The 18,700-nt window shown below is 33.9% G+C and overlaps 2 protein-coding genes across 5 annotated transcripts; both read left to right on the plus strand.

The window, feature by feature from the left end:
* Positions 1-8,235: 8,235 nt before the first annotated feature.
* LOC145034665 (camphor resistance CrcB family protein) lies at positions 8,236-12,934 on the plus strand. Of its 3 annotated transcripts, XM_078983135.1 has the most exons (9): positions 8,238-8,594; positions 9,371-9,745; positions 9,864-9,941; positions 10,023-10,121; positions 10,224-10,416; positions 10,493-10,899; positions 11,014-11,291; positions 11,389-11,466; positions 12,615-12,934. In XM_078983135.1, exons 2-7 carry the CDS (start codon positions 9,404-9,406, stop codon positions 11,230-11,232), a joined length of 1,338 nt encoding a protein of 445 aa, XP_078839261.1. In that variant the 5' UTR covers positions 8,238-8,594; positions 9,371-9,403; the 3' UTR covers positions 11,233-11,291; positions 11,389-11,466; positions 12,615-12,934. The 3 variants fall into 3 exon arrangements, with proteins under 3 accessions (XP_078839262.1, XP_078839261.1, XP_078839260.1); XM_078983134.1 differs by lacking the exon at positions 12,615-12,934 and having other exon boundaries at positions 11,389-11,639; XM_078983136.1 differs by lacking the exons at positions 11,389-11,466; positions 12,615-12,934 and having other exon boundaries at positions 8,236-8,594; positions 11,048-11,216.
* A 1,803-nt stretch (positions 12,935-14,737) lies between these two features.
* Positions 14,738-16,773, plus strand: LOC145034666 (Prefoldin chaperone subunit family protein). 2 transcript variants are annotated; one of them, XM_078983138.1, is made up of 7 exons: positions 14,738-14,896; positions 15,586-15,690; positions 15,771-15,800; positions 15,915-16,016; positions 16,110-16,217; positions 16,295-16,349; positions 16,444-16,773. In XM_078983138.1, the coding sequence occupies exons 2-7, from the start codon at positions 15,593-15,595 to the stop codon at positions 16,486-16,488; spliced, it is 438 nt and encodes a 145-aa protein (XP_078839264.1). In that variant the 5' UTR covers positions 14,738-14,896; positions 15,586-15,592; the 3' UTR covers positions 16,489-16,773. The 2 variants fall into 2 exon arrangements, with proteins under 2 accessions (XP_078839264.1, XP_078839265.1); XM_078983139.1 differs by lacking the exon at positions 15,771-15,800.
* Positions 16,774-18,700: the final 1,927 nt, after the last annotated feature.

An 18,700-nucleotide genomic window follows, 5' to 3' on the forward strand; every position in this document is an offset into this window, starting at 1 on the left:
GTGTGTCAACAATTAAGTTGATGAGTGCATAATCTTTTAAATGTAGAGTTTGAAAACCTTTGTTTGTAAATGTAGTGTATACTCAAGAAAAGTCCAATATTTTCCTTATAAAATGATATGTATTCTTAAATCCCAAGAGCGAGTGTATGTGTGTTATTTCGTACTTGTAATAGTGTATGCAAATTTAGATTAATAAAACCCCTTTTTAATGTAGAAATTCCCGTAAACTATATGTGTCTTTATCTCCCTATGTGAGTCGCTATAACCATACTATGACAGAGTAGACCTGCTGCGACGTTCTTCAGTCGTCGGAACTGTTATGACATTTGTCACCCCCGACCGGCCAGTCAGGTTGTTGCAAACAACTTGGGTGTGGGTTGTCAATCCCAATATAGATCTATATACAATTATCACGCTCTCCCTACAAGAGACTCCGGTTATGACTTTTAGGAATTTTAACCCGTACTCTAAGAGTACAATCCATATACTCCCGTACTTCGACACATAATAGTGTCAAAAGGACTTTATACATGACAATACTTCTGGCACATTATATTACCATGATATGGGTAGGGCTCACACCCCAGATCATAATAATAACCCAACACAAGCAACACCTGAGATGCAGAGCTTTGAAAAAGACTTGGTACATAGAAAGTATTTTTGTACATATGACATACTCAATCGATCATCAGTCTCCTCGAACAGAGTTTCTACTATTTATTCTGATCACACACGTACCCCTAATACGATGTTACCCAATATCCAAACTTAATTGTACTAAGCATCTCTTTTAAGTCTTATTTCATTACTAGGTAAGCCTACAATGCTTATAATCAACTTTCAATACTAACTCTGTTTCGGCAACACTATCCTAATTTAGTGTAATATTTTATACAGAGTATTAAGTATTCTTATTCAAAATACTTCTATAATTATTATCATGTAAATATATCTTAACACATATAGAACCAGGTCTGGTTCGCATAGTGTATATCATCAAATATGCATATAACACATATTTCCATATAATAAGCATATAACTCACATATATATTTTCAACATATATTTAATACTTTTATTAATACTTGTATTAAAATCATGTTCATGAAAGGGACTATGTACTCACCTATTAAAGTGACGACTTGAAATTCGGGCAGCGCTTCGCTTCTAGCAACTGTCTTTTCCTTTGACGTAACCTAGTGTCATTATCACTAAGTTTTAGTCTAATATTTATTACAACTAATTATTAGTCTAGATTTATCATTAACTCAAAGTCTACGTCCATATTTATTAAGTAAGGAACAACTAGGTAGGATCATATTGGAGGTAGGGTCCGTTTGATATACGAAGTATATTGTTTGGAAATCCCACTTTAAACACCTTACTAAATCACAGCCTAGACATCATCACCATAAGTAGATCAATCAGTATAACGACTTTGAATCACTAATAAATCTTGTTTATATGTGCATAATAACAATAATGTCACACCCCCAAACCAAGGATGGTGGAAACGTCCGGGGGTGGAGGACTTCATGTATAGTATCATAACCACAATTTCAATAGTAATTTAAGCAAACACAACCAACATATATATAATTGAAAAAGTTACATCACTTGTATGAATTACATGTTTCAAAATCAATTACAATATGTTGACAAAATATGAAAAGCTTGACGCCTTAACGTCCCATCCTCAAAAGCACTTGATTACTTGTTTAGTGTTTTCCTGAGAATACAAGTTGTTTGAAAAGTGTCAACACAAAGGTTGGTGAGTTCATAAGCTTTTATTAATAAACTTAGTAGAAGTCTTTCACATGTAAATGTCGCGTTTGTTTCAGAAAAATCCGATATTTTCCTTGAAATCCGAAAAATGTAGCCTTATAACCAAAGACTAAAATGTATAAGAAATCATCATTTCTTAGTAGAAATGTCGTGAGTTTAAAATGATATGGAAAGTAAATTTCTTTATCAACCTAAAACCTACTTCGGTTTTATGAAACCCCGCAAACTTTATGAATTGTTATCTCCCTAGGTGAGTCGCTATAATCATACTGTGACTATGTGAACCTGCCACAACGTTTCTCAGGCGTCGCGAAAATGAAATGACATTTGTCACCCGTAGACCTGCAGGTCCCACTGTAGCTAGCAGCAAGGTGTGGGGTGCAAACCCAATATAGATTTATATACAAGTATCACGTTCTCCCTCAAGGAGATTCTGATTATAACTACCAAGAATTATATCCCGCACTCGGACGTACGGGGATAGAGAGAGTCTCACAACATAGGTTAACAAGTTTACGTGAAATGTGTGTGGATATAAATCTTTCTTGTATGAATGTACCCTTTTTGTACGAGTGTGTTGAGTGATGTATCATAAACTATACCTATTATAGTTTATCTAAAATGTATATAATATGTATGAATTCTTTTATGAAAATGTATTAGTGTTGTGAATTTATCAAACTATACTTTTTATAGTTACATAATACGTGTTCTAAATGAATGAATAATATTTAATATGAATGACTTAGTTTCAGTTCATAATGATAAACTAACAAGGAAACACATTCAAATATTAGAACTTATGATTATCCACTTTGCTCAACATATTACAAAGTGTTATGATATTTACATGTCGTTGGCTAACTTTAGCAATCCTGCCCTGTTTTGGAAAAATCATAGAAAAATCATACAAAGTCAAAAACTAGATCCGTAAATTCTGAGAGTTCACAAAATGTGTCTAGTTTACTCATAATTTTTATCACGATTTTAATGACCTCCAACTTGGGTGAAAATATCCATAATCACAGACTGGTCCGGATTGTTGTTCGAAATGATAGGCAGTTTTGTAAGAATCACCATAAATTGTAGAAAAATAGTATGGAGATGTGCAAGTAGTCATTTTAAAGCTACAAACTTGAACTATTTGCACCTTGTACAGTTTTGAAAACAAAAATGTTTAAGATGCCCAAAACAGTCCGTGAATGGAGTTGAACTTTTCTGATGAAGGCTGTTAGAAAAATTTAGTTATGTTCTTAGTGTTTTAACTTGTATTCCCCCCCCCCCCCCTGAAAACTTGAGAAAACATGAAAATGTAGGGGTATGAACTCACCTTAAGTGATTTCAGTAGATGATTGTTGAAGAATGGAAGTGTTTAATTCAAGAACACTTGGAGATGCCTTGAAGGTTTTCGAGAATCTAACATTATAGTTATGGAGTTTGTGTAAGCAATCAAAGATTTGAGTAGAAGGAAGTGAAATAATAATAGGGAGGATGAATTTTTACTTACCAAGAGTGGAAGAACACTTGAAATCAGCCTTGAATCTCGAAAATTTGTGTAGAAAAAGTTTGAGAGAAAAGTGGTGTTTGTTACTTAGTGGAATGAGAGAAATGAGAGAAAATGAAGAGTGTGGTTGTTTGTTCCAGCTCAAAAAAAAACGTGGGAGTGAGTGAAATTTGAGTGTAAGGGGACATTGAAGTGACATAGGTAAGGTGGGGAGGTATGGCTGGTCATAGAGTGGGTGTGGGGTGGTTGCTTGTGTCATAAGTTAAGGCAAAGTCAACACTCCACCTTAAATAAATCCCCCATTAGATCTTTATTATTTAAATAATGATTTTCATCAAAATATGTTTAAATTATGAATATTTAGAGTTTATTATGTTAAAATATAATTTCTAGAGAAAATCCCGCTTTAAAATCACGAAAAACGGGCTTAAAATGTTAAAAATATCAAAAATGGGCTAAAAGTGACAATTTCCCGAAGTCTGGCCGAGGTTCGGCCTTCTGGTGCTGAACCGAGAGAGAGGGAGGCAGAAACCGAGAGAGAAAAAGAAGGAAGGAAGGAACCGAGAGGGGAGAAGAGAGAACAGAGGGGCGCGAGTAGAGACAGAGCGAGGAGCGAGCGACAGAGACAGAGCGAGAGAAGGGAAGAGACAGAGAGGCGGAACAGATGAGGCGACCGAGAACCGAGGCTCGGTCCTCGCGCCCTTAGCCAACAGAGGCTCGGTTCGGAGATAGAAGGCAAGAAGTCAAAAACCGAATGAACTGTAGTGAACAGTACCTTCGGTTCGGTTCAGCAGCCTTCTTCATCAGGAGGGTTCGGTTCCTAAGAGGGGTTTCGGTTCTTAAGATCTGTTTTTCGCGTTTTCGCCCCGTTTTAAGCCGTTTTTGACCCGGTTAAGAGCCGGAATGACCCGAATGATTCTAAAAAGTTACGGGAACTATTTGAGGGAGATTTGGGAGAGATTTCTCATACTTGGAGAGATTTGGGGGAGATTTGACATTCTTGGAGAGATTTCTCATACAAAGAGGTATTTGAGAGAGATTTCACATACTTGGAGAGATTTGGGAGTGATTTGACATTCTTGGAGAGATTTCTCATACAGAGAGATATTTGAGAGAGATTTCGCATACTTGGAGAGATTTGACATTCTTGGAGAGATTTCTCATACAAAGAGGTATTTGAGAGAGATTTCACATACTGGGAGAGATTTAGGAGTGATTTGACATTCTTGGAGAGATTTCTCATACAGAGAGATATTTGAGAGAGATTTCGCATACTTGGAGAGATTTGGGAGAGATTTGACATAGAGAGAGATAGAGTGAAAACGATTGAGAGAGGATCCATGTGTGACAATTGTGAGTGTCCGGCATCGCAATGCATGGTTCGTAAACCCTGTTAAGCCTTGTTTAAGGATCTTACACACTCCCGATGAGTATGCATCATTGTTTTTATCAGTTTAGTTCATTGATTAGCACTAGGGCTTAGGAAATTTTTAACACAAGACTTTTCTCAAGTGATGTTTTCCCATTAAAATAGCAAGTTATACAGTATGAACATAACACAAACCCTAATACACAAGGTTTAATCGAGTTGACCGGCTTGACTTGATGACTTGACTTGACTCAAGATTGACGATTGTCACAAATAATGAACTTAAACATAAATTATACTTAAAGTATTGTAAGCATAACTCACTTACAAGGGGATTTAGCGAGGAATTGGGCTCTGCACGGGCAGAACCTCTGAGCTAAAAGCACTTATTCTTTGGGCCTTCTGACTCTCCGGTACTCGCTACTAACACCTAAGAGGTGCTAGGGAAAGGCTTAGAGGGTTTGGGGGTGCTTGGGAGAGAAATGGGTGAATAGGTGTGGAGAAACGAGGGAAAAACAACTTCTATTTATAGGCTGCCAACACTCACGTACGTTGGGCGTACGCAAGGGCAAGCTGGGCATACTCATTACGTGGGGCATACATAGAGTCATGCTGGGAGTACTCAAGCCATGTGTTGCCATATCGTTCCAAGCCGTGGGGAAGAAGGTGCAGTCCAAATCTTGTCACATGTCACTTCCGAAGCTTAACCCAAAAATTAATTATCTTCTAAATTTTGTAACATTCGCATACGAGCTACGTTTTTAGGTTCTTTATACCCACGCATAGGTAGAGACTAGCGACGTGATCTACAACTTTCATTTAGACTTCGTCGGCTAATTTTGATTTAATTTTTAAAGTTATATTTTAACAAACTTAGACAGTTAAAGTCCGTTAAAAATTCATAGCTTTGTCATCCGACATCCGTTTTCGACTATATTTATATCGTTGAGCTCTTATTAACGAGATCTTCGATTCGTGTTTAGGTTGTGTCGGCTAAAAATCGATCGATCTAAAATTCGATTTCCAGACTGTGTACTTTATGCTAAATCTTAGAAAATTAATAACTTCCTCAAATGGAGTCATATTTGGTCTTTATCTATATGCACGATCTCTGTTTAACGTGTACTACAACATTTGTTTAGGTCACTAAGGCTAAAAAGTATCCTATCACAAACTCACTTTTTACGTTACACAGAATCGTGATAGTTTAATCGCAAAACTTCGACATATCACAACTTTTTCGTTATAAGTCAAATTTCAGCGTTCTTTATATGTACAAAATCCTTGTGACAAATACTGTAACTTTGGTTAAGATTATTTATGTTAAATAATATTCTATTAAAAAGTTAGTTTTAACGTTTACTGTCTCTAAATTGACTAGCCCGAATCTGCAGACGTTACATCATCTGAGTCTCTCACCCATCCATTTCAAACCCATCATTTTTCTTACTTGAAAAGATTTTGCAGGTATGTTCCCTCCCTCCCCCCCCTCTTATTTATTTGTTAAATAGAATATCTTATTACGTTTGCTTCTCCTTTTCACCCTTCTGTTTTCTCTCGTTTGATTTCAAGGTGGGTAACATAAATCGGGAAGATAAACCACACATACCCTTTTTCTCATTTATTCACTAAAACAATGAGTTCTTATATATCTCTTGTTTGATTTGCAGGTGGGTAACATGTGAGATAGTGGTGTTCAATGGAATGATAGATAGAGATGGAGTGTTTGATTTTTGATGGACATGAACCAGTACATACTGTTGATGATTTATTATCATCAATATTATTTAAGTGTAATAGGATTAATTTCTTTTTGACCAAAAGTGATCTTGTTGAATATTGAACAAATTAGGATGGTGCAAGAGTGCACACATGTTCAAGTTTTCAAGATTCAAAGTACATTGTTATTTAGGGGTCAAAGGGGCAGAGCCCCTGGCTGGGGTCGAGCTACCAGGTTAGTGCATAATTTTTTTATTTGGGTTTTGTTGTTATATTACAAAATGCGTCAAAAAATCTGATTTTTAGAAAATGGACTCATTTTGACCCTATTCCCTAAGATCTGTTTTTATGAAAGTTTTGGTAGTTTTATGAAAGTTTGTAACTGTCTTGTGACAATATTCGGACATGAATCATATAGTCGTACTTTGGTTATTTTCTAGGACACTTATTTAAGAACATTTCACATACATTTTCTTATTTCATAATATTTGAATTTCATCTGATTGAGTGAATCACGACATTTAGAGAATCCAAGCAATCTGTTCATCACCTATTTCTAAAACATACCAGAACACAAAAGAAGATTACTTTTAAGATCAAGCTTTGTTAACAAAATCAATTACTGGGCGGAGGACAATTTGATGTTCCAAGATTCTTCAACCCTCTACCGTCTCTACTACCGATCAAAAATAACCTTAACAATGTATCCTCCAAAACCCTAACAAGTTGTACCCTCCATCCCTTGCTTTCGCCTCTTTACTATCACCAATTAAATATTCCACCACTTCCATTTCCCCTGCATCAACAACAATCATAAGAAAACAATATTCCTTCCATTCTTGCTATTCTATCTCACCAAACTCCAACCTAGTCACCCAGAACCCTATGCCATTGTCGTTGGTGCCAAGCTTTAAAGTGATTTCAGTGCAAAACTAGAGAAAATTAAGCATTTGAGTCATAATGTTTATCCAGGTCTGGAGCATACATGTATATGCTTAAAATGTTGCAAGAAAATTGGTGAAAGGTAAAGGAAATTGTAAAGACACTCATAAGGAATTGCGAAGATGCTCATGAGGTGAACAATTTCTTCTAATAGGTTTTATAAATCATCATATTTATGGTTAAATTTTTGATTGTTTGAATTTTACATAATTAAGCTTCATTTTGCCTTTAGTATATGTAATGATGGGGATCTTGTGGAGATGGTGAAACAAGCTCCAGCCTATATTAGGTGTGTGAGAGAGAAAGATTTTAAAAATTTTAAAAATTAAAAAAAAAACTTTTAACAAAAAATCTTCATGGACATCATGTCAGCACCATGTAGATCACTTCAATTGATCAAAATGTCATGTGGACGTCAGCTCATCTAAGCAACCGGATAACCCATTCATTTTTAGGATATTCCCCTGTTTAATCCGTAATTTAAACGTTTAAGGAGCCACAATGAAAAAAAAAAACTTCAATGACCATTTATAACCAAAAATAATAATTGGTTTGATTATAATAACATTAACCTTTACTAGTATTATTTGTTTTCAATGTGTTTTTATATTTTTTACGGTTTTAAAAAAAACTTATAATTTATGAATTTAAGAAAATAATAACCTAGTTTATAAAAGATAGTTTTAAAACACAACTTTATACAAAGTAATTTAAAAAAGAAAATATTTAAAAAAAATCAAAATTTTAAACAAAATTCACAAAAACATTTATACAGGAATTTAAGAAAAAATTATAAAATTAAAAAAAAAATTATTTTTTCTTTAATACAGTTTAAAAAAACGAAATTTTATAAAAATTAATCGACTCTTGTAAGAATAAAGAAATCACCCTCTCTTGATTTAAAATTTCACTGTTGGGAGTTGGGAGTCGACGCTGGCCGTCCCCAATTCATCGGTCCGAGACTCCGAACCAAATTTTACAGAGCTCCGTTTGTAGCTTCTGGTTACAGAGATAAGTCCATGTCATAATGCCGCTTTCCAAACTTTTCTTTTTCTATGTGTAAAGCGAACGAGAACCGCATGATTCATGTGGAACAAAGACAAAACTCCAGCAGAAAAGATACGTCTGGTCAGCGATCCATGAGAGACCAAATAAAGATTATTACTCAAACAAATCACTAATCCACGGCATCACTTCCGCCGCCGCCGTTCGATTCTCATAATCCGTCGCCGTTCAACGCCCGATCAGATTTCGTCTATCATCTTCTTTCAGGTCAATGTTTACACCCTCTCTCTCAAGCTGTCGCATTTTGTAGTTTCTATGTTTGCGATTTTTCGTTTTCAGTTCTGTTATCGTAGTTAGATTCGTTATGATATTATTATATACTAGTAATTCTTAATCCTTGACATATAAACGCACTAACAGATCCATTTCTTGTTTAATTAGTGAATTAATTATTCCCAAAAGGTAACTGAAAAGTTTTGCTTTATGATGCAATCTCAGAACTTTTTCCCCTAAAAAAACCCCCATATTAGTGTTTTTACGAATTTTACTAATTCAGATCCTTCCATGATCCTTCATTTTGGAGGTTATGACTTATGATTAAGAGTAACTTTTTGTGTTACGAATTTGGATTTGATTGATTGGTCTTTTTTTCTCTTTCATTGGACAACAAATACCTTTTTCTAGTTGTTATTCATGTGTATGGAACTTGATCATGATGGTTGACCACTAACCTAACATAACCTTTTTCCACTTAATGATGTTTTGAAACACTTATTTAGTTTTCATTTGCATGAAACATTTTTGGTCTGTAAATAAGTTGATGGCTCTTTTAATTTTAACTATGGTATTATATAATATATCTTCTTTTTCTAGTTTATGATTATTTAATACTTAAGACTTTAAATAATTCAGCAGGTGACATCACTTGTTATGAAACCTTGTTCTTGTTGTTTTTTATAAGTGGAGTAGTTAACTTGTTCTTGTTTTAATACATGTATAACTATCATATATGACTCCTAATTTAATCTGCATTTGTTTTAAAGCTGTTGAAGTAGGAAAAAGGTTTCAAAAGGCTAATGGATTATGGTCACAATGACTGTGATCCACGAAGAAGTGGATCTTTTAGTCGAATCAGCAGTACAAATTCTTCATTCAGGAGGCAGTCTTTGAATTTCAACCAATCAGGAGCTAATGATGACAGTGATCAACTATCAGTTTCAGAAGCAGGAGATATTGGAGATAGAGCACTTCATAGTAAAAGACATAGTGGAAATGAAAGTGGAAGACCTGTGTTCCCTTTTGAAGAAAATCTTGTACTTCCTATTCAACAACATTCTTTTAAAGAATCACATTCACACCTCCCAACTCCATCTCCCTCTTCACCAGATGCAATATTACATGACAAAGGCCAGAATCAAGTAAGTTTCTTTATATCATATCATATCATTGACTCTTTGATTATAACTATAAGTCTATACTCTATAACAAAGTCCATGTTTTATAACATTTACACTTGTTCATATTGTTCATATGTAGGATTGTAAAAAAGAGCTTCCATGGTTCATGACATATATTTCATCTCGTGTTCATCTAGCTGTACTTGGCATTCTTGGGGTAATGTAATAAGTAATAACCTCTAAACCATCTTTTTCCAATCATTAATATAAACTTTTTTTTTTTTTTTTTAAAATGAAGGTATTGACAAGGTACCTACTAGAAAAACTATTTGGTCCTCAAGTGGTAGGTGCTACAAGTGACAATAGCTATATGTATGTAGACCTTCCTCCCAATATGGTATCATTCTTTCTTTCTTTCACTCTCATAATAATGACATATCATACTTTCTAACAAATTATATATATCATCTTATAATTTTTTTTTGTCATATAATTGAAGATTGGTTCTTTCTTGATGGGTTGGTTTGGTGTTGTTTTCAAAGGAGATATCTCCAAATTCTCCCCTGAGCTGGCAGTTGGGTTGACCACAGGTTACTTAGGGAGTCTGACCACATTCAGTGGTTGGAATCAGAAAATGCTTGAGCTTAGTGTCAATGGTCAATGGGTTTTCTCTTTTCTTGGATTTCTTTTAGGTAATTCCACATTTTACATAAATCCAAGCTTTGCTTCTTTCATTCATGCTTTTGCTTAATTGCTTAATCTTTTCAGGCTTGTTTCTTGTTGCATATTCATTCATATTCGGGGTGGAAACAGCAAAGGGTGTGAAATGGGTCTTTAACAAAACAAATCTAAATTCCAAATGTGGGTTTGAATTAAAGAACAACATTATAAGTGAAAGTATACTGATAGTTTTAATGATTACATTACTTGGGTTGTTATGGGGGGTGAGTATAGCATTATTGAAAAGGGATTTTGAGAGTGACAAAAGTACAAGTCATTTATGGTTAGGGTGTATAGTTGGACCAATCGGTGTATGGATCAGATTCTATTTAGCAAAATTCAATGGAAAAGGATTAGGAAGAAAAAACATCATGAAATGGATGCCTTTTGGGACATTGATTGCAAATGTATCAGCCTCCTGCATCATGGCAACCTTTGCAACATTGAAGAAATCTGTAAATCTTCTTCTTCTTTTTCTTCTTTGTATGTTTTGAATGGTGTTATGGTTGTTAAAACATATGTGTTTTTTTTTTTTTTTTTTTTTTTTTTTGACATTGATAAATATATAGGTGAAGGATGAACATTTTGGTATTGTGGCAACAGGGATACAGTTTGGGTTATGTGGTTGTTTGAGTACAGTTTCAACTTTCATTGCTGAATTTGGAGCAATGAGAGAGAGTGTGGATCCTTGGAAAGCGTATGTGTATGCATTCATAACTATGATTGTATCATTTGGTTTTGGGACCTTGATTTACTCGGTTCCTATATGGGCCAAAGGTTGGTCATAGTCACAGATTCAACACATAACCAAATTATACGACCTAACCATAGTTGGAAGTTGAAGCTTGTAAGTATGATGACTAATTATTATGTGTGATTTTAGTAACATTTTATAAATGTGGATGCATATTAATTAAACTTCTTTTTATTAATGAACCTTGTAGACATGTGTGGTGTGCATTTCACGTTGAAGAAATGATTCGATGGTTGATCTAGAAGAAGTCAAGTAATATATGACTTAGGTCAGTCTTGAACCTCAAATCCTAAAGCAGTTGGTTGAGGGGTATCTTTTCAACAAATCCTGATACTGTTAGGTTATAGGCCGTTTGGTAGAAGAATTGTCGTGGGTATTTGAAATTTGTGTAGTAAAAACCATTTAATAACCTTTTTGAATAGTAATAAGTGTTGAAATAAATCTCATTGGGATGTTCTCGGAAAAAAAAAGGTGGAGTACTCTACGACAAGGATATATTGGAGTTAAAACCAAACTTTTGAAATAACGAGTAATAAACGGGTTAAAGAATAGTATGTAAAAACTTAAAATGAGATCACTTTAGCAAGGAACACAAATATATTTGCTATGCGGTAATATATAAAATGGGTAACAAATCATTTATAGTTTTCTACCATTCAAAATACATTTATAACAAAAAAAATGTTATTGAAAAGTAAGTTGCTATTACTTCTATTAAAAAATTTGATGATGACCTCATATAATTCGTTTAATGGGTGCATAAGGATTAATGTCATAAAAAATATGATGATCACCTAACAATTATGACATTAACCTTTAATTTACCAGCCAAACAACTATAAAACGTCACAAATATATTTTTCTTAACAAAGTAAAAGTAACTTATATCGTTTCATATTGAAAGTTTAGCTTAATTATAATTTTTAAGCAATTAAAATAGTTTACCTAGTTAAACAACATTAAACCGAGGTTTTGAAAACCGGACCAGTTGAACCGAAACAGATGGCTTTATCGTTTCGGTTAGTTCCAAAAAAAATTGGCTATTTGAGAACTGATCAAAACCATCTGGTTTTGGTCAAGAACCGATCCAAACCGCTAAAAACTAATTTCATCTTGAACCGATAAGAGACATTTATTTTTAATTGTTTATTTAATTCTTTTAGAGTAAATTGCAGTTTTGGTCTTGTGGTTGACATTGTTTACCAATTTTAGTCCAAGTTTTGAAAAAGAAAAAAAGAAGTTAAGAGGGTAAGATAGTCTCTTAACATGGACCAGGGATCAATCTTGCAAAGATTTGGTAACCATGAGTACTAACAATGTCAAATTTTCAAAACTTGGACTAAAAGTGCGGAACATGCCAACCACAGGGACCAAAACTGTAAATTAGGAAGGGTAACATGTACGTTTTTGTTACAGGCTTACAGCATAGAAGATCGCTCATTTTCTCCTCCGCCTGCTCCACCCGCGAGTTCCTCCATCAATGGTTTCACTTTCACTTCTCGTTTCTATTAATTAAATAGAGTTATACCAAAACAATGCAAAAGCCAAAAGTCCACAATGCCATTTAACGAGGAATCCGTAAAAGTTTTCTGATAGGACAGTAGGGGCTAATCCGGAAATATCCTGAATATCTTTGTTGTTTGAATGTAGAAGCTGAAAATTTCTAAAATCATAACATCAAGGTTTATGTAAATAATTAATTTGGTATAATAATAAACATAATACTTTTTTTTTTTTTTTTTTTTTTTTTTTTTTTTTTTTTTTTGCAAAATCATCACACCAAGACCTCCTCTCAAGTATATCTTGCAATAGATGCTATTTTTTATATATATAAAAAAAAACTTAGTAGACATTAATACAGTTGCAATTTTTTTTATGAAGTCTCTTAGTTTAAAGAAAAAATAAAAAAATAAAATAAACATACCAATCAGGGTCATATGGGGCAATGATCCTGTTAAAAACTTGACCTAATGTCTTAATGCATATTAGTAATTTGACCATGATAGAATAACTTGAAAACTAATGTAAGTGTTATATTGTCACTTGTATTTGGTTTTATTGTATATGCATATATGTTTCTTAATAAATTGAAAACTAAATGCAGGTGCATTTGGTTGGTTTTTAATTTTTGGTATTTTAATCAATTGGTAGATATGGTTTTGACAATTAATTTTGCAAAATAATCGAACTTGTAATAAACTTTTTATTTATTTGTTTTTTATTTATTTATTTATTTTAAATCACGTAAAGTTGCAAACTTTGCGTGCATGCATGACCCTACAAGCTTCAAAAGGCAAATCCAAGCTTTTTATGAGGTCATACACTTAATGGGGACCTCAATCACTTCATCCACAAAAACTTTATGCTTCTAATACGTCCACAAGGTCTAGATCTAAAGTCCTTTCGGATCATTAAGCACAAACACATGGAGTTTGGTGTTTTAGGGATTGAAAACCACCAATTTGGGACAAAAATGGTATCTAATGAACTAGTGATCAAGGTATGAACTTTTCTACCTGAATGGAAGCTTTTCACAGTGTAGATTTCGGATCTACTCCCTTCCTTGCACTCTTCAATCTCCTCCTTCTTCTTCTAAGCTCCAAACTTCCTTCACCAAGTAAAAATCACTCACAAGAACAATATGGGGGCTAGGGTCTCTCACTACAGCTCTCTGGAAGTGTTAGGGACAAGGGAGGCCGAGTTAGTGTGCTTAAATAGGGTGCCAACACTCGGGTTAGGGTTTTTGCCCAACAGGGCCTACTCGCCGAGTCGGGGAACCGACTCGCTGGGTCCCAGGCTCAGACTTCGTGTCTCATCCCGCTCCTACTCAGCGAGTCGGTCCTTCAACTCGCTGAGTCCAAGGCAAAAATGCATGAATTTAGAATTATTAATTACAAGAAATACGTACCGGGAACTAGGTGCTACAAACTCACTAAACTTTGTGCTTTCCCAGTTTTTTATGTTTTCAGGTTCTATCGTTGATTATAGAAAGGCAATACATGATTGTACACACTCATTAACAATACTGACGATTCCACGTTTCTTATATTACTCCGATTTTCGATAAATATATTTTGAAATAAACGTTTTTTCTTAATAATGGATTTACAATTAGGGAGTTTTACCATTAGGGAGTTTTACCTAATTTAAAATTTTTGTTGTGAAAATGAGATATTACACATAAACATCAACAACCCTATACACTTCATCAATGATTGTTCCACGTAAGCTATCGTGAGAAAAACCTAAATAAAATATTCATAAGTATTGAATGTTTACAAAAACAAAAATGACTTATTTTGAAATAAAAAAATATTAAGGACTAAATGTTTACAAAAATATTAAGGACTAAATGTGCATAAAAATATTAAGGATTAAATGTGTATAAAATAAGAAATATATTACCCTATTAAGTCATTTTTCCCGGTTAACCTGGAGTAAGCGGTCATAAGGATTGAATGTGTCCAGTTTAAAAAGTTGAAGGGAGTAACGTAGTGACTATCGAAAAATATATTACCAATTTAATTAATTATCCCTTTTCCTTATTTACCCTTGCAACCCACCGCTTCCATTTTTATCTTCTCGCAGCAACTCAAGAAAACACATCTCCATCATCAAACCCCTTGAACGAACTCCACCTTCGGCCACTCCAGTGCCTTCCTCCGCCACTCCAGTGCTTTCCTCCGCCAGCGCCGCCGGTAAGCTTTTCTTTTCCAGCTTTGAAATCGATTTCCTTGGAACCATCTTTGAATGGACGTTTTCCATGGAACCATCTGTGAATGAAGCTTTTCTTCTTCATCTCCGAATCGATTTCCATGGAACCATCTTGGAAGTCGATTTCCAAACCGCCCCTGTAATATTTATGCTGATTTTTCCATGGAGTCTTTATACTGATTTCCAAACAGCCCGTGATGCTTTGATTTCAAAATCTTTATCATCTTTGTGGTTTTGTTAATTTGATGTTGGGGATTAGTGGAAATAATGTTTTACAGTACATTTACATGAACCATGGAACTTTTTTATGATGAAAGTTGACCTTTTAGTACATTTACAGCTATTGCAACCCCTAAAGTCGACCATGGTTTAAATATTTGTATGAAAAAGTCGATGGTAGTTTATCAGCTCTGGCTTCTTTCCCTTCAAAATTTCCCTTTCTTTATCTAATTTCAAGTCCATTGTAGTTTATCAGTAGAAGAGTTTTTTTTTTCAACATGTTTCTACTTTACTTGCATATGAACCATTTGATGAAATGCCCAAATGAAATCCTCTTTTGATCAAACTCATAAAAGTAATAAAGGATCAGGCTCCCCAAGTTGTAATTTGGATTATTCACACCTATAGATAACTTGATTTTTTTTTTTTTTTTTCCATATCTTAATTTGGTTAGAAGCTAAATGGATAAAGATAGACTCACAGAAGAAAAAATACAAAGATTTGAGGAATTTGTTGATAGGCGCCTAAAACCTGACCTTGTTCGAGCCATTGGTGAAAGGTATTTCAAGCCTTTTTAATAATACACACATTCAGGAGTTAGTATGATAAACCCTAGTTTGATTTCTATTGATATTACAGGGACAAAGTTTTTGAGCAACAGAAAGTCTTGTATCCTTCACTTTCTTGCTTCTAAAACAACTGAATTTACTTTCTCTAAAATCATTGCACAAAAACGTGATTTATCTAATTTGTGAGGTTTCACTTGACACCATTTACTTGTAGCTCAGATCTTAGAAGAAATTTGGAGAGTCTTGAAAAGAATAGTGTAACAAGTCTCAGGTCAATGGTCAATCTTGGGTCTGAAGTATACGCACAAGCTGATGTGTACGTATTCCACAACTTATTAAATCTGTTTTTAGTTGATAGAATTAGAAGTTTTTACTACAAGTTTATGCTAAAAACTGTTGATGTATGCAGACCTGATACACGCCACATATTTGTAGATGTTGGCCTTGGATTTCATGTAGAGCTCACTTGGTCTGAGGCTTTAAAGATCATCCCTGCTAGAGAAGAAAAGTTTGCTAGGTATTTATTTATTTTTAAAAAAAAAAAGAAAATTGAATTTTGTGTTTTATATATTCTCTAATGTATTGCAATTTTAGGCAAATTGAGGAATACACTCGTCTCATTGCACAAATCAAAGCTCAAATTAAGATGGTAAGTTTTCTATAATTACAATTATGCCATTCCAGCTGAAATATTTGCACCAAAAAAGTTAACTGTTGAATGATACTTGTTTTGGTTACTGTAGGTTTCACAAGGTATACGAGAGTTGCTACAACTGCCAGCTGAATGACTTCACAGAGTTAAGAAATTAATCGGTAATATATTGTTAGTGTCAAAGAGAAGGCATAAAAAAAAAATTCCAAATTGTTTAAATCAGAATTGCTTATTTTTTCTAGAGAAAATTAAGGTTAATGGTTAAATAGCTTTTTTAAGAGTTTTTGAAACTTGAAAATGTGTTTGAAGTTGTGATTGCCAATTTTGAATCTAGTTTAAAAGTTCAAAAAGTGGCAAATCTACCATTGGACCAAAACTGAAAAAGAAGTTACACCAAATGGGCATTTTGTGTTATATATCAGTAACATTAAAAAAAAGAGTAAATTGCAGAAATGGTCCTTGTGGTTTAGTCGGATTCGCATGTTTACTCCAATCTTTGAAAAATTGATAGATTATGTCTATGTGGTTTCTAAACTTGCATTGTTGGTCTGTGGTCCCTTAAATCCAACCGTTGGCCAGTTCAACTTTTCTAACTTGACTATTTTGCCCTTATGTTATTTTACATGTATTATTTCACATAATTAGTTAAATTAGAATACAAACAAAACCTATTTCATCTGAGAGATTTTGGGAAATCATCATTCGGGTTTGATAGAACTAGAATCCATCGTGCATCCTTATCAATGGAATCAAATTTATGCTTTGAGATAGAATCTTGGAGTTTTTGTAAAAGAAACCCTATAAACTTGAGTCCTCCATGATCAAACTAAAACAATTGATTTTGCAAAAGAACTTGTAAATTAGAGTCGTCCACATTCTCACAAACCATTCTCCATTGCAACCATACTTTGCCTTTACGAAACAATCTCTTATCTGAGGGAAAATCTGAATCAAATGACAATTTTGACTCATAGACAATGAGGATATGACATCTATTGACGGCTTAGGATCGATTTTATGCTTTGGTTCTTCTAGTGGGATGGAAATAATGTCGATGGTGTCAATGATGATGCTCACATGATAGAGATGAGGTCTAGGCGAGACGATGAAATTGGTTTTATTTGTATTATAATTTAATTATTTATGTGAAATAATACATGAATAAAAAAAAAAAAAAGATAAAGGAAAAATAGTGCAAGAAACCGGACATAATCTATCTGACTAAACCACAATGACCGTAATTTACTCTTAAAAATATGTTTTTTATATGCGAAAATTTCAAAAAACCTACTACTATTATGACTTCTACCCAAAATGTTAATGAGATTTTGTTTTTTTAATTGTTTTTTAATATACGCTTCTTCAACCTCCGTACCAAGAGTGTCATTCTTTCAACATGTTGGTGGCCATTTTTTAATGTTCAGATGAAAAAGAAAAATACAACAATGGTTCGTGTTCTGAAAGTTACAATGATGAGATAAAAGAAAAAAACAACAATTGTAATAAATAAGAAACCAATCCTGCGCCTAACTCATTTGTTATCTTTCACTAATTGATACCATATCTAAATTATCCAACAAAATTACTATACTACTTGGTTCAAATTAGTCGTCAATGCCTCCACCAAAACCAAGAATACTAGTGCAGAGCATCACATCTATAAAAAGCACGAAGTCCTCAAATTTCAAGTTACTTAACATCACGCCTCTAGTCCTGTCTCCCAATACAGGCTACTAGCTAATAAAAAAATCTTTGACCATCATACATTAATGTCTTTCGTCTTTTGGAGCTATTCTGCACTGTTATCTCCATTACACCATTTAAGAAAAAAAATCATTAAACAAACCCTAGAAGAAAATAACATATATTACTCCAAAAGACACCAAATTGACATGAACGAATTGATGAGGAATGTTCAGCTTCACATCATATATAATGAGTAAGGATGGAGCATTGACTGGTTAGGGTGGGGCCATGGTGACAGGAAATCTTGGCGATGAAGACTTGGGGAAAGTTTTTGATACGATAGAGACGCTGATATGATAGAACATAGGGGGACTGTCAATGATGGGGGAGGAGGGTGATCGATGTTGTTGATGCTAACAGTTGGGATATTGGTGGTGAGGGTGAAGAGGAGGGAGTGTGTTTAAAGTTTCCGAAATAAATAATAAAAGAAATAAAGAAAGGGTAAATAGGCTATTTAACAAGTATTTAACCTCTATTTTTAACAGAGTTAGCAAAAAAAAACTAATTGTGCTTGATTTTGAAACTACAAAGACCGGTGTAATGCTATCCAAAATATTCTGAAACCTATCATATCATTTTTTTTAAAACCACATGGACCAAAG

The sequence above is a fragment of the Lactuca saligna genome, chromosome 3 (assembly GCF_052625555.1).
Source record: "Lactuca saligna cultivar CGN05327 chromosome 3, ASM5262555v1, whole genome shotgun sequence".
Taxonomy (NCBI): domain Eukaryota; kingdom Viridiplantae; phylum Streptophyta; class Magnoliopsida; order Asterales; family Asteraceae; genus Lactuca; species Lactuca saligna.